This window comes from Lottia gigantea, assembly GCF_000327385.1.
Source record: "Lottia gigantea unplaced genomic scaffold LOTGIsca_6, whole genome shotgun sequence".
In the NCBI taxonomy this organism is placed as follows: Eukaryota; Metazoa; Mollusca; class Gastropoda; family Lottiidae; genus Lottia; species Lottia gigantea.
Genome location: NW_008710049.1, coordinates 1,814,289 through 1,831,246, shown reverse-complemented (window position 1 = coordinate 1,831,246; position 16,958 = coordinate 1,814,289). Strand labels below are relative to the sequence as shown.

The window sequence follows — 16,958 nt, the reverse complement described above, 5'->3', positions numbered from 1 at the left end:
TTCCCAAAAGTCAGTTTTAGAACGTGTCAAAGCGATGAAAAAAGATGATGTCTATTTCAAGATAATTCCATCACTTTGCAGTATTAGCTATGAACTGTTTTCGTGCAATATAATGAACCCAGGAATATATACCAGGTTTGTTTACATTCGACATTGAAAGCTGGACGGGCACCTGCTTAAGGGGAAGTAACTATACAATAAAGAGAAAAATTTACTACAGACTACACTGCATTTTTGAATTAGCATTCGACTGTGATTAGTTGTTGAGTATATTCAAGCTATAAACTTAGTGGAGAAATTCAATTTTTCCCGAATTTGTGTTGATTTTCCAATTAAATACTTTTAATGATTTTTTTTCAGCTTATTTCAACATAGAGACGTTGTCATTGCTAATTGTTTTTGGTTTGAAGCTCATATTGGCATTGGCTTATATTTATATGGATCAAAACATCTCCAGAAGGCCTCTACAGTTCATAGAGTGGAGTATGCTGTGTTTGGTTCATTTTTATTCAATTTTGGCTCTGTGCTGTTTTGGGCAACTTGCAAATCATTGATGCCTAAGGATTCAGCTCTGAGAACACTATTTGGGTTAGGGTCTGGCTTGGCTTTATTGTATATCGGTAAAGAGTATGTTGATCACATTGATAGAAATATGGCCAAGTAATCAGAGTTTTCTTAGTTTCTATAGATTTCTAGTATGTCCATTAGAATGTCACAAGTGCCAATAATTTGAGTTTTTGAATGAAATTGTTAAAATATTATTTTTTGATATATAGATACCTAAAGATAAAATTGAAATGTAAAGTTATAATGTGTGCTATGTAAATATGTATTTAAATAAAATTTTGTTATAAACTAATATTAACTTTTAATTGTGAGAATAATTTCGCCAAATAACACACAGTCCAAAGAGGGAGGTTGCCCATTTTGACTATATCCCTGCTTTCCATCCCCAATAAAGAAAGCTTTGGTATTTGGCTAGTCATTTTCAGTGTAGAAGTTGAATTCTAAGGTTTCTGTGCATGAAATATAGAGGTCTCTGTACTGCAAGCTGTGTTGTTCGACAGCGCCAAAAGTTTTCATTTCAATCTCCCAAATAAAACAATACATATCACATACTAATTTTAATCTGTGTAATATAACTCTATAGAAGCAAATTACAACAAATAAGAACAGAAATTAGACTATATAATTCCATTATATAAAGTAGTGTTAAAAACTAGAGATATTAGTGCAGCAATCCTAACATTTTCTCATGTATCTCAACAGGATGATGCTTAATTTATTTTATCCATTTCAATTACCATATTGTGATTCTTTTGCTTGGTATAGAACCATAAAATAAATGGAGTATTTTAATTGCCACTTATTCCACCTTAAACTGTTCATATTTTGAATATTCCAGGTATTATCAATCTCTTTCTGAATTTTTTTTTTATAAAGTTAATTTGGAAAATCGTCTTCCAGTTGAGAAACGTGGAAAATGGCTGCCGCACCTTAATAAGCTTATATATTAATAGGGAAACATTCCAAACCTAGTCCACATTATCCCTAAAAAAAAAAACAAGATAGTATATCAATAAGGTTCATAAGTCAAGTTCCACCTGAATATTGCATTACAGTAATGATACAATAAATAATTGCTAAAAAAAACCCAGTTAAGTTGCTTTTAATATAAAAAAAAATTCTGCACAAAACACACTAAATAACAGAAACAATGATGCTAAAGGATTAATATACATTATGTGTATGTTAATGTGATAATGCTGTATCTTTCTTAATATGAAAAAATTTATGTTTCAATGGCTAGAAATCAATAAGTACTTTGACTTGAGGTCTTGCTTATTTATGTTTGTGTATCATTACTGTAATCAATTTTCAAGATGTACTTACAATAAATCTTATGACAATACCAGTACAATGTATTTTTTTTACATATATAGAATTAATCATCAAATTAAAAAATAAAATCTTTAACAACATTCCAGTGTAACATTTTCATGTTTAATTTCAAATAAATATCAGTAACAATAAAATTTCTTTATAATTTTCTTTCATAAAAAATAAATATTTTATCACCTTTCAGTTCTAGACTTCAATGGACGTTAGCAAATATGAACTGAATAATCAAAATATACCTAATATATTATAAAATGTGAGGTCCTGTCAACTGTTGAAAGAACTTATGTTTCCTTTAAAACATGCAAGACCTGAATTCATTGGACAATATCTGTAATGAATCAATTCAAGAAATGCCTTGATGAAAGTATTTGTTAAAATATATATCGTTCTATAAGTCTGAAAGCATATATTACAAACTAGCATATACAATTCTAATATAATAGAAAATATAAAGATAGCAAGCTTAACCTCAAAAAACAATAATCCATAGCTCACAAACATGTTTCATTCCAGTTTGTTACAAAATGTTAAAAGAAAGACCTATATTATGCATATTAAAACACTTACACAAAAGCTGATCAAATTAGAAATATGCTTGTGAGCTCCTTAATATCACTACACCTTTTCCATGACACCTACCTCTCCCCAATCTTCAATTCATCTAATTTGCATTAGCAGCTCATAAAGCTCAATTTAAGCTAACTGTATCTTTTGTCAGAATTAAAATTTGATGACTTGGTTTTTGTTCAATTAAACAAACTATACTGCGATAGCATAGACTGTTGTCACAACAAGCATGTTATTAATATTCTTCCTTAAAGATCATAAAACAAAGCTAACATTGAATTTCTGAAAAAAGTATGAGATACATGCTATAATACAGGGGTGTTTCATTTTAAAAATTTGGCATGATTCAATACAGCTGCAATAGTTCAAATTTACTAATTGAAACTAACCTCATGATCAGGGGTTTCAAATGTCTTTTCCAGAAAAAAAAAAAATATTTCAAAATATCAACCTTGTAAACCATTGCCATAAGTGTTTAACTTAACAGCTCAATGAAATTTCATACTCTTATCCAATCTTCAAACTGACTAAGAAACTCACAAGATTCAAATATAATGCATCATATAACTGCTTTAACTACATAAAGCAAAAGCACATAGTATAAAATTTGAAGCAGTGGCTAGACAAATCTTTAATATATAGGTTTATACATGTAAATCACTGCCTGTAGTTTAAAGGAAAATGGTATTTCTCAACATTAAGTATTTGATGTTAAACTTTTGACAATGTACACTGCCTGAATTTTGTTATATCCAACAGCAATTATTAATACCATGAATTATTCAATCCAACATTAAAAGTAGTATTGGCATAATAATGTTAAAAGACAATTGAATTTGATTTCCAAATAGAATGAAATGAAAAAGTTGATTCTTGAAAAAAACTGTATTAACTTTCATAAATGAATCAGAATATTGGAGCTTCTGTGAGTGAATAATTATATGAATCTGGGGATATTCTGAAGCAAATGCATGCAATTGAAAATTTTGTTATGGATATTAGTGGCATAAATGACAGAAAAAATTAAATTCTGAACGGTAGAAATCAACTATAAAATTGAATGTCCATTTTACTTCCACAATCCATATTTAAAGTCATTGTAACAAGAAAACTCTCCTAGTAATAATAATAAGCAAGAAAGAGAGTAAAAGCAGTATCAATCCAATACACCAAATAAAGAAAACATAAACATGAGCAAATTACTATATAAAAACTTTTATACACAATGCAGGGTAATAGAGAATAAAATATATAAAGGATAACAATAATATGAACATTGATATATAATGACCAGTGTTTACAGTGGCAATCAGACAACTTAACTTATCTTCAATATCAACTCAGTTTGTCATATTCATTTTAGCTGCAACCCAGTGAAGCCTAAGACTGTCTTTAGAATTCTAGGAGACATAATTCTTACACAGTCAATAGGTAAAATCTTATAAATTAATTGCTCAAAATAGAAATTTACTTCTTGTAATATAATAATAGACAAGTTAAAGCTGAATGCAAAAGCAAATTATTAAAGTATTTGATGCTCTATGACAAAAATAATTTTTAATAAGAACGATTCATAAAGCAGCTGTTTAAATCAGTATTTTCCAAAAACTTTATTTCAGATCATCTAAGCATTCCTGTCAACTGATCAGTCAATTAGATTACACTACTTCCTAAAAACAAACTTTATTTTTGTCCAGTTTTTGTGAAATTGGGCTGTGTTTTATCATTATTTACGTTAACATGTAATACAGTCTGCTCAATATGTGGTTCCAGAATAAGTCATAAAGGCTAGAATAAGAAACTACATGTAAAACGTACCAAATATACAAATCAATAATGGGGTTTCGAAATTGTATTTGGTTGACATATTTGCATATCTATATACCCTTGTTTTTTTTACATTGGTCAGTGTCAATCTGACACCCTTTTGAACAGGTACAAATAATGTTTCATTTTTACTTTCTAAATAAAGGTCAAATGTGGTGGATTAAGTTATCTAATTTATATAAGATGAGAGTAGTATTACAAAGATATAGTATTACCTGACTTATTCTGGTCCAATACAACAACTTAAAATTGTTGAAAACTTCTATGCTCTATATTAAGACTTTTGAGGATTCCAAAAGGGTCAGTATCCAGATCTGTGCCTGGAGTAACATAACCACTTGGAGTTTGAGGTGTAGTAGCTTCCACACTATGTAACCTTTCACCACCAGCAGCACCTTCAGGTTGGGGTGACAGGTTAGGCATGGGTTGTTTCCGCAACACCCCAGCATAGGACATTTTACCATTGCCCACAATACCAACTTCTTTATTCTGATTTGCATCAGGTGGTGTAAAATTCAAACGTAACTTTGGAGGAGGTGTTCCATTATTTCTAGCCCCTTTCCTTACAGATAATTTGTCTTCTGGTTTCTTGTGGTCTGAAGATTCCTGTGTTGGAGTGGACGGTTCCTCAGCAATACTCTCTTCCATCATCTGTACAATATCTTTCACTTCTGTTGGAGTCGGTAGATCATCACTGAACTGACGACTGAATCCAGTTTTCAAACTTAAGTTTTTTCCAGGTCTTCTATCTATCAGAGTGTCAGATACTGAATTGCCGTCATCAGAATCAGGATGACGTTCACGTTGACTGAATGGACCTCTATTTTTAGAGAATGGATGAGGCTTGGTGGTCTGTTCGCTGTCTGATCCTGGCGTGGAGGAACGTTCACATGTATAGTTAGCAGGACTATAGGGACGTTCAGATACGTGTAATCGTCTGTCTTCACTCTGTGTATGAGGGATGGGTGGTGACCTCTTCTGCCCGTGTTCACCAGATTTGTTGGTTGTTTTACCAGGTTTTGTGCTATGAGGGATGGGTGATAAATGGCCAGGAATATGCTTGACATTGGGTAGAAGTTGAATCTGTTGACCTGAAGTGGTTGCACTAGGTGATGATCGTGCTTCTGTGGTATCAGAATCGCTGTCTGATCTTGGAGATTGGGCCGCGGATGCACCTACATAATATCTTGCAGGCATATTTAAATGCGGATGTAGATAGGGATTAATTTGTCTTGCATCATCTGGGACATAATAATATCCAGGATACTGGGGCATCATTGGATAGTATGGTGGATATGTTATAGGAAATCGTTGTGGCATGTACATCATCATTTTACGTGATTGTTTTGGATGAAGTCTTCCTTCAAATGTCCTGATAGCATCTTTAGTATTGTTTTTCTGGTTATTAGATGAGAGCTGACCAGCTGAGCGAGATGATTTTGGAGAAGATCTTCCAGTAGTAGGTTGTGGTTTGTACATGACTCTACCATGATACAGGTTAGGCATATAGCCTGGGATTGGGAATGGCATCATTTGTTGATACATCTACAAAGAGAGGAATCAATGTTAGATTGAACTCAACTTATAAATATTATGGAGCATTGTTTTTATTTTTCATTAAAGGGAGGACATCAAGATATTTACATAATGTTTACCATTTTCAAATCAAAGCTGGAAGTGATTAAAGGTAAGACATACCGGATAAGGATGAAAGTTGGATATGGGATGATTATATGGTGAAGGTCCATACAAATGTTGTTGCCAGGGTGGAATAGAGGGCATTGGTTGTGACTGGAGATTCATTCCCATACTATCAGATGCAGCTTTAGTTATATGATACAATCTGTTAGGTATAAATTCAGGAGCTAGTGGATTTAAGGTATATGTCTTTGTCATCTCAACACCCTCTAGCTGAGCTCTAAGAGTACTCCATGTCATACCATAAAAACTACTGTGTTGATTACAGATCTCCAGAAAATATTCCCACACTTTCCTGAAATAAAAAATGACAAAAAAATGATAACATTTCCGTTGGCTTTTTTTTCATCTAAAACCTAATTATTTTAGTTTGCCAATCTGTAAGAATGTAAAATTCAATCATCAAAGAGTAAAATATAGTAAGCTATACTTTTAAAAAAATTTGAATTAACTGCTTCCCCTATGTGTAGACCAAAGTTAGAGTAATCTATCACATCAAATTAGCAAATACTTGCAGGCTGAATTTTGGTAATCTAAGCTGGTCACAGACCTAGTAAGTTGAGAAAAAATGACAACTCAGTTCCTACAAAAGAGTGACATACTAGGATTTACCCTATGAAAAAGGTAGGAATGTGCAAAGACTAGCAGATAAATAGTATCCATGGATAGTGGTTATCAATTGAGAATTCAGATTAAACCTTTGCTGTATTTTTACAAAGCATTAAACTTAATAAAATACTTTACTCACCTACATTTACCAACTAAGCATAGAGATACAGGATCACCTACTACCATAACTAGAGATTGAGCTCGTGTAATAGCAGTATTTAACAGTTTTAAATTAGATAGGAAACCATAATCCATCAGGTCTTCTTCACTAGTATCTGATCTACATGTATTCTGGGTTCTTACTGTACTTAATATTACTACACGGAATTGTTTTCCTACAAACAAAACACATTTTACATAAAAACTATTCAAGTACAGATACATAGTGAAAGAAGTAAAGATTCTTAAGTCAAAATTGTTTGAGTTTTTACTGAGCTATGTCATTCAGATTTCAAGTTTTTGAAAATGATACGTCGTCACTTTCATTTTCTGGGGTATTAAAGAGAATTTCTAAATTTGTATATATATCGAAGACAGTGATAGCAATTCCTGCGTTTCCAATCATTGTCCTTTAATAGAAAAAAAATCTCAACAAAAACTAACCCTGTATATTATGTACTCTTTCTACACTAATATGATATAACTTCTGTCTTCTTAATTCATTTCTTATAAACTTAACCTAGATATATAGATTCAACATCAACATGGCATAAACATGAAATTCTTATTTACAAACTTTCAATTTTAAGTCTGGCACACACACGAGCCATCAGCTCTTGCAGAAATCATTTGTGCACTTCGCCTTAAAGCGATAGCTTCCGTGTGCGGGTAAATTTATGTAAGATTTTGGTCATTCGTGACGAAATGTTTGACTAATTTTTTCCACGAATGAACAAATGCTTGTGTGTGTGTGTAAATAAAGCTATCGGAAGCTATCGCCTTAAGAAGTGCACGAATGAATTCTGTCTGAGCTGATGGCTCGTGTGAGTGCCAGAATTTATTGTCTGTTATTTAATATTGAAAATGTACAATCAAACAGTCTTATTTTATCGTTAGATATACATCCTAACTCTTGAATAGAAGAGATAACATTCATTTAAAAGTCAATATTCAAATTTTTCAAAATAGTCTAAACAAATTGACTTTTGGATCAGTCAATTCATTCTGTGTTTCACCTATAAAGTTGAATTGATAAATAATTTGTACCTGATCGGCATAGGGCGTAACAATACTAATAGAACTGTCATTCATTGGTCCCCATTCATCTAACCACTTTCTCTGTAGATCAACTACTCTTTCAACTACCTCAAATACCTAAAATATAATCAACATGTTTAATACTTTCTATCCTGAAAGCTCTGAAAGGTGTCCAAAACACATGTACATGACTCATGTAATCAAACTATTATTCAATGTGCCTAAAATTGGGTATGTCAAAGTTTTAAATTTATAAAAATTAATTTAGGTGAGTCACTTGCTTAGCTTAGAGCCTGAAATCGGTCCAAATATTTTCCAAGTTTCTAAACAGCCTTCATTATCCCAATGTGGTGCGCAATCACTCCCCTCAAAAATCTGGATAGTTATTTTAAGTCAACTGACCTCTGCTGCATTGTAAAATCCTGTACTATTTTGATGTTGAACTTCTTCACCTTTTGCTGCGTAAAATGTGAGTGGGTAAAGTTTACTGTGAGCCTTCTGTTTACCACTAGAGATCAGTTTGTTTTCATAGAATAATTCAGATGTAAAATCAACAATGGCTGAATGAGATCTATAGTTCTCACAAAGCATTATTTTACACGGGTGATCATGAGGGTAATATTCATGTAGACGTTCTAGAAGTGACATTTGGAAATATTGCTGCCGACAGAAATCAGCATACACTTCAGGACTGAGCTGAAAGAAGAAAGGTAAAAACATAATAATGATACAACTATCAAAATACTTCAGTAGTTGGGTTTTTTGATGTCATATATGCAAATTAGTATAAATGTGTGTTAAAAGCTTGAAGATTGTGAGATTGAAGTTTCAAGAGCTATTTCCTACTGAGTTGAATTTACTTAATTTGTGTACATCATCAGAAGTCATTGTAAATATATCATTTTATTAACAAGAACATCTTGTACACTCTACAAATGAATGTTTTTTATTTCACCATAATAATGTATGTTTTTTATTTCACCATAATAATGTAATTTTTGTCAGTATTAATAGGTATAAACTTAATGATATAAAGGTCTATTTAACATATCATAAATATAAAATATACAACTTAATTAGTTTAAGTTTAATAAAACAGAAATTAACCAAAAAGTATAAAAATCATAAAAAAAAGGATTAATGAATATGCATACATCAAATAATGAAATTAACAATTTATAGACAATAAATCATTACTCCAATTAGATTGTTTAATGTTTGCTTCAAAGTTTTTGAATCTCTAAGATCACATCTACCGAACCTTAAACAAAATTTCCCTGGTTTTCAAAATGATATACTTTTCAACGAACCTGCATATGATCTCCTGCTAGTACCAATCTAGTTGATTCACATGACATAGATAATGGTATTAATGTTTCACATTCTAAGGCTTGAGCTGCCTCATCAATAAATATATGAGAGAAAAACCCTGCAACAAACAAATATATTGATTTACTAGATTAAATTTCATAGTTACAGTTGAAATTAAAAAAAAAAATTAAAAAAAAGCTCAATTCAATAAAAATGATGGAAATTCAAAACATATTGTGCAGATAGGCCGACTCTGACTCACTAAATAGCTCAACTCAAACAGAAAATACAGACTCAACCCTTCGATCACTAAGTGTGATATCATATACCTTGAACTTCAAGCAGTATGAGTTGAATTGTATGACATTTACATTATTTTACGTCACATGGTAATGGCTGATTGACAGGCCGAAATGGGTAACATATCCCATCATTTGTGAGTGGTAGAAGGGTTGCTAGGCAATAGGGTTAAATAATTAAATAGAAACACTCATATCAAGTACCACCGTAAACGCTTGACAACCTTAAAAATTGATGCAAAAATGGAAAGCTACCTTATAAAAGTAACAATACACTTACCTTTAGAGATATTTAGATCACTGATATAACGTGCAGTATTTAATGTTGTAATAATAACTCGATGTTTCTCTAAATCTTCTAGTGTAGGATATTTAAATGTACTGGTATGGGAATCAAATAGTGAATATTTTAACACTGTTTCTGATACAGTCTGAACCCATCTGTTTTTATATATAATACGTAATGGTTTCATCTCTTCATTACCTTCTTCAAACCAGGCATGGAAAAAATCTTTAATATATAAATCACCAGCACTGGAATTGAAAATATTAAATTTTCCATGTAATAAATTAGGCTAATGAAGACATATCCAAAATAGAAGCCCAGGTAAAAATATCACTTTTGCTGAAAAACTCTACATATCTCTCCTAAATATTAAATATCAATACAAACTTACATTCTTATCACAAAGACATTCTAAAACTATCTATAAGAAATAAGCTACATCTTGAAAAAACAGCTATTCAAAGATAATAATTGACATCATAATACATGTATTACCTATTAGAATGGGTACAAATCAGTATTCTACTGCCATCTAGTTGTTTGAGTACTTGTTTAGCTGCCTGAGCCAATGTATATGTTTTACCAGTACCAAATGGTCCAACTATTAATAAGGGAGGTAACTTTGTCTCAGGATCAATTGTAATAGCTAATACAGCTTCTTTCTGTTTTGCATTTAACTTACAACCATTTAATTCAGAATCACATTGTCTACAAATAGAGAATCGATGATTTATATTTATTGATGAGGGGATCAACACCTTTACTTTCTAAATTGTTAAAAGCCCTTAAATCATATATAATTTCTGTCAGATTTTTGGAATCAGTCACAATAGGAAACAAAATAAAAGTTTAAATTTCGTAGAGTCAGGTATTTAATCAGAGCATGCAGGGCCTCTAATTTATTGATTTCATATGGCCTTACAAGTTTTAAACAAAAGAATACAAGTATTTTGGATCATATATAGGACAAAACATTTTTAACAACAGGTAACGCAACTAACATAATTTCCAGTGGCGATGATCAGTCATTATATTCCCATCTACATATCACCAAAATATATTTTATGACACTTACCTTGAAGGAGACCAAGGAATTGACTTGTAATCCTCTAGAGTTGGAAACACAGTATCTATTGAAGGTAATTTATCCACTGCAGCATGCATTTCAACTTTAGGTAAACGGTTTAACTGAAATTGGACCTACAAAATATTGCAGTAAATAATCAATTTTAGATAAGATCAATACCTTGTGAAAATGATACTTTGATAACAGCTCTAAGTTAAATGTAATGGTCTAGTCTAAGGTCTCTGAAAAACTTCTTTTTTTCAAATTTTTCATGAATTGCTTCCTATTTGCATTTTGATCATGGTATTAACTCTTTCAAGAAATGTCTAGAAAATACAAGTTGGTTTATTTTTCATGTTCTAATTTAAAGGTGTAGAAACAAGTAACTTACTAAAACTGTTACTTCTTCATCACAGGAGAGTTTCAATTCTTCAACACAAACTTTAGGTAAACGTAGAAATATAAAATTCTTTCCTTTATCTTCTATATATACTTCATATGCCTAAATAAAATATAAATCATTTACATCATGTTCCACTATGGGTTTCCACTGAAATGCAATCAAATGTACTTTGTTTTCAGTTAATGCTACAGCACTATATTTATATTTCCAATTCTTAGAAGCAAATGAAAACTGATGGGGAACTCGAAGATAGCGGACCAAAGCCATGCAGATGGTAAATATTCCAGATTTTGGGGCAAGGGCTTCTAAATAGCTCAAATTCGAACTTGATCTTCGTTTTATCAATATGTATACACATACCGAATTTCATTTGATTCCATAAAAAAATCTAGTTTTCAGAGCGTTTACAAGCAAATGTTGACGGACGGATGGACCTTCATTTCATGAATATGTATGCACATACCGAATTTCATTTGATTCCTTCAAACACTCTAGCTTTTAGAGTGTTTACGAGCAATTGATGTTGATAGAAGCACTTACCGTATAGAGGTTAAAGGGCGATAACTCCTCAAAACAGACGTAAGAGGCCTAAATCTTGAAAACTAAAACCTTTCGATTTAGGTCCAATAACATCTATTTTAAGTTTCATCAAAATCGGTTGAAAACTAAGAGAGTATGGCATATTCAAGATTTTGGGGCAAGGGCAATAACTCTGCTTCTAATGGTCGAAAATAGCTCAAATTCAAACTTGATCTTAGTTTTATGAATATGTATACACATACTGAATTTCATTTGATTCCATCAAAAAATCTAGTTTTTATAGCGTTTACAAGCAAATGTTGACGGACGGACGAGGGTGCCGACAATATACGTCCACATAGAGAGATGTGGGCGGATAAAAACTAAACAGTAAACAGGAAACGTCGTAGAATCTGAATAGCCTGCACTAATAGAGAATATTTGTGATAACTGTACATAGTAACAGTCCAAAATTGATAATAGTAAAATTCCAATATACCTTTTTAGGTAATGACTTTTCTTTATTAGATTTACATAAAGCAATATAAGCAAATTGAGCATTTTGTAAAATCAAACGACCACTTATACTATCTTCACACAAATCATCTTCAAGTTTCATTTTAGCAAATAATTCTCCATTGTTAGCATATTTAGCTATAGACAGTGCACCAGGCATCAATAAAAATCTATTAACTAGTTGTAGAGCTGTTTTAATATTAAATCTGAAATAACAATTCAATAATAACATCTTATATTCCATACTTTGTTCAGAATGAGCTTCGTTTTATTTTGTACTAATTGTAAAATTGAAGATTATACCCGTAATGTGTAGAGAGCAAAATGTATGGAAAGAAATCTGCATTCTTGAAGGATGTAGAATAAGATCTCTGCAGGAATATTAATTCCTAAAAAGTAATGTCATAATAAAATATATAATTTCATTACAGCGTATCAATGCTTTCAATTCATCCAAAGCATTAATAAGATTCTGATTAGAATTTCATAACTTAGAAATCTTACCCAGAAATTGATGAAAACTGAGCCATTTCTTCTAAATATAACATTTCATGCATCCACTCTCTGTAATTTTTTTTATTTAATGTTTGCATGATGGCTGATTCTGGTCGAGAAAATTTTTCAGCTTGAGGTAAACTGTACTTGGCCAGCAAGTTTTTATCACTTTCACTTAAATACTCAGAACTACAAATAGTAAAAGAATTAGGTTCACGTTATTCAGGAGTATGCCTCAATTTACTTGGTATAGTAAAAGAAGAGTTACAGAGGAATTTTTCTTTAAAAAATCAGATTTAATAATGTAATATAAGGATTACTCCACTATTTCTATTAACCTTAATAGACCGTAGACCTCATTTTTGAACGAAAGCGAGGTTAATAGGTCATCCATTGATAAGATGGTTACATCATGTGGATGAATGGCCAATTTGACATCATTAAACACTCGTTCAACAGTGAGAAAATGGGCTCAAAACGATAAAATTCCTGTAAAAGTATCATAGTATAGCTTAATAAATTTTGAATTTAAAGATGGGTTCCCTTATTTTCATATACAAGAATGAAAATGCTAATACTTATATGAATAGAAAGTAGGGGTGTTCCAATGATGATTTGACAATTAGCATTTGGGCAGTGTGTTAATGTTATTGATCTACTATTGTCATGGATATCTCTGAAAAAATATCTTGAAAAAGCGTCATTCGATCTTACCTCAGTTGAAAAGGTGTAATATTAACTTTATCTTTAGTCCATCTATTAGCTTCTGTTATAATAATATCACTAGCTAGTTTATCTAAATCTGTTTCTGATTCAACCTGTATCTCTCTCATCAATACTGTCTCAAACCCAAAATCAAATATAATAGACTGTCGGAATGTACCAAATATATCAGTTTTAAACACCACCTGTGTTAAATAACAAATTAAAGGTGAAGAGTTTTTACACATACCATCTAAAAAAACATTAATCTCCCTCCCCTTTAGAGATTCAGATTTATTTTTACAATATGAATAAGTTACCATAGGAATATGTGAAAAAGTATCTAACTTTGGCTAATATAAATTTAACAGGTCTAAAGTAACAAATTTCAAAGTATGCATGTTTTCATTCGAAACCATCATTTTGGAATCAGATACTTTTACTAGATCTACTAGATCAAAGAATGACTAAATGAGGAAAGTATCAAAGTTCCTACCTTAACTCTATATACATATTCACCATGTGATTTACCAGATAAATCAGGATTATACCATTCCTGACAATGATTCTCTAGATTCTGGTATTTCTGAGTTTTCTTTGGACCAACTGATATTGATGAGATATAGAAATATGATTTGTTGACATCATCTAATAAACATACATTATGTAGTGACATCTGAAATACAGATAACCTCAGGCTCAAGTCTTCTATATAACATTAATTTGGACCCATTGTGTTATGTAAAAATCATTTGCCGGGAAAAATTCACTCATTAATATTCACAGAATAAAGATCTGACTTTTTCATCTATAAATAGCCTTAGCTACTTGGATGACTTCTGTTGAGATCAATAAGAATCAGATTTCAATGGTTCTAGTTTCAATTAAGAAAAATAATAATCTTGATCTTCAAATGTACAACCAAAGCAATTAGCGACTAAAAAGTAGATATTCTCAAAAAAGAAGTTACAAAATTCATAACCTTATTGAATCCATCATTATAGAAATGCATGAATCAATTTGTTACAAAGTCAAATTATCTTTTTGAGATCCTGTCACTGCTAGAACATAATTAATGACTGGAAGGTTGAACACAGTTTACTTACCTTACTAGTTACTGTAAATGTCCAGGCAAACGTTGATCTTTTATTGGGCATGGTAACTTTTAAATCAGCATTTATATGTAACTTTACAAAATCTAAAGACTGTACCAACTATAGAAAAAAAAAAGAGAATATATCAAACTAATAATTAAAGTAAAAGAGATAAGGTTGGCTTTTTTGACCAGTTATCCCTGAATTTTACAGTGACTAGTTTCATTCAGATTGAACTCTTCAGACTGATAAAAACTCACTCAGCAGGGGCTGACTTATATACTGTTCGACCCCGGTAAAAAGTTGGCGGGGTTAGACCCGGTAGAATTTTCTACCGGGGTTTTCGGGGTTTGATAACGGTAGAAATTTTTAAGTACAATGTTATTCTGTTAGAGGTATTTTAAAATGAAGGATAAATTATACAGCTGAAACTTCCAATAATTGTTATTCATTCATACACTTAATTCTCATATATTTTTTAGATCTATTTATAAAATGACTGCTAGAGATATCACTGATAATTTACATAGAAACATGCTTTCCTAATATTTAAGTATCATGCAACAAATCAAATTAAAACTTGTATTTAAGAATGAGAACTCACTATAGCTCTAGGGTTTTCTGATAGCATCAATCTTTCCATCAACTTCTCAGTAAATGAATTTCCATGAAGGAGTTTTTCTCTGGCTTTTTGTAGTTGCTCACGTCGAAACTTAAATCGTTCTTTCCATTCATTTAATTCCTCTTCAGAATGAGCTTCTGTACATTTTACACCAAATGAACAACGCTCATTGTCAGCAAATCTTAAAATAAATTAACTGCTTGTAAAATATAAGCTTAAACTGTGTTTCAAAAAAAAATCAGGAAATGAAATAATCATGATAAATGGATAAGTCACAGAAATAATTGTAAAATGATTATTATGTCAAAGATTTTAGAAGTTTGTGAAATAAAATTGTATACAAGGGCAAGTCAAGCTTGACATTCACAAATTAAGAAATTAAATAGGAAAAGTAATTACATAACTAAATACAAATAAAGCAGAATACCTTTGACATAGAGAATATTCTTCACTGGATAATCCTCTTGGAGGAGGTCGGAACTTCCAGTCTTGTCCTTCATCAGAAGTAAGACGTTTCTTATGCAGATCACTTCGGCAATGAGTTTCCAATTCTTCTTTCTTATTGAATTTGATATCACAGAAAGTACATTCAAATCCATCAAAATCTACAAATATCAACACATATTCAAAATAAAGAACTTAATAGCGGACTTGTATTATTATTGAATTAATTTTATTCAATTTTGCAACGTGTTATAATATGCGTATCTGTTTTAATCACCCTTCAATAGCAAGTTCTCCCAAGATTACTACTGTCTAATACTACTAATGCAAAGAACAAACTTACCAGCTTGAGAATTTTGTAGATTGTTCAAAATACAATTATTTTTTTGGGTAAAACTATCTGGACGTAGATTTTCTTCCTTTTCAGCAATTACACAATCTGTTTGTAGATCATTTTCATTATCTGTTGATTCCATTGAACCAGGGTTTGATCTTTCTCTGTCATTTTCTGGTTGAAGGGAAGAGGAGGGTGGTGGCTGTATTGACTCTAAGTTGACATCTTGTGGATCGTTATTATTGTCATCCTCATCTGAATAATTATCATCTAGAGCTGCTAAAACTACTTTTAATCTGTTTACTTCCTTTTTGGCAGTTGGGTGCTAAAAGAGTCAAAATACTTTAAAATAAAGTCACAAGTTCAAACTGTCAATATGAAACTTAAAGGGACAGGTGTGCCATTCTTTTTGAACAATCATACCTTAGTCTCAGAAACGGGAATTTTTAAGCTAAGCCAATGGATAATAGTGTTCACAGCTCACTGTCGAAAATTTGAGCTTTTAAGTCCGTGTGTGTCCAGAATTATCTGTGATTGAATGTTAAAATGACTCGTCAATTTAAGATACTCTATGATATAAAGAAAAGGCATATATAGAAATAGTGAGTAAAATTCCTATTTTGAGATACTTTTGAAAGAATTATGCGATTTTCGTACATTTCTAGTACTTCTGAAGACCCAAATCAAACCCCCAAAATGGTGCACCTGTCCCATTAAAGATAATGTTTTCCTTCTGACAACAAATAGTTTTCTTGCTTTGCCCTTTAAAAGAAATATGATGTTTCAAACTTATATAAAACACAGGCTTTTTTTTTAATTATATTGTTAGATTAAAAATCTAAATGATGTGGTCGAATCTGGAAGAATTAAATAACAGATGAGATACAAGAAAACATAAATTAAATACCTCTGGTTGTCTTTTAGACCAATCTGTAGACAAACCATATGCCTCATGAAACCTTCCTAGTTGACACAAAACTTTAATCTTTTTTTCCAATAATTTTTCATGATGGGGTTTAGATTTTAGACCTGAAGAAGAATTGTGAATTAGAAGTTAAAATAAAAAG

The 16,958-nt window shown here is 31.3% G+C and overlaps 2 protein-coding genes across 2 annotated transcripts; one reads left to right on the top strand and one right to left on the bottom strand.

Moving 5' to 3' along the window:
• Positions 1–34: 34 nt before the first annotated feature.
• Positions 35–664, top strand: LOTGIDRAFT_107196 (hypothetical protein; the record flags this gene model as incomplete). The annotated part of the gene is made up of 2 exons (XM_009063850.1): positions 35–135; positions 361–664. 2 exons carry the CDS (start codon positions 35–37, stop codon positions 662–664), a joined length of 405 nt encoding a protein of 134 aa, XP_009062098.1.
• A 5,297-nt stretch (positions 665–5,961) lies between these two features.
• On the bottom strand, positions 5,962–15,701 carry LOTGIDRAFT_106967 (hypothetical protein; the record flags this gene model as incomplete). Its single annotated transcript, XM_009063849.1, has 17 exons — positions 5,962–6,289; positions 6,743–6,938; positions 7,207–7,282; positions 7,810–7,917; positions 8,203–8,496; positions 9,111–9,229; positions 9,685–9,944; positions 10,192–10,404; positions 10,772–10,896; positions 11,154–11,264; positions 12,184–12,406; positions 12,705–12,884; positions 13,410–13,650; positions 13,959–14,073; positions 14,504–14,611; positions 15,096–15,278; positions 15,525–15,701. Coding segments are annotated over 17 exons (3,057 nt in total), but the record flags the coding sequence as incomplete, so codon positions are not given.
• Between the last annotated feature and the right edge of the window lie 1,257 nt (positions 15,702–16,958).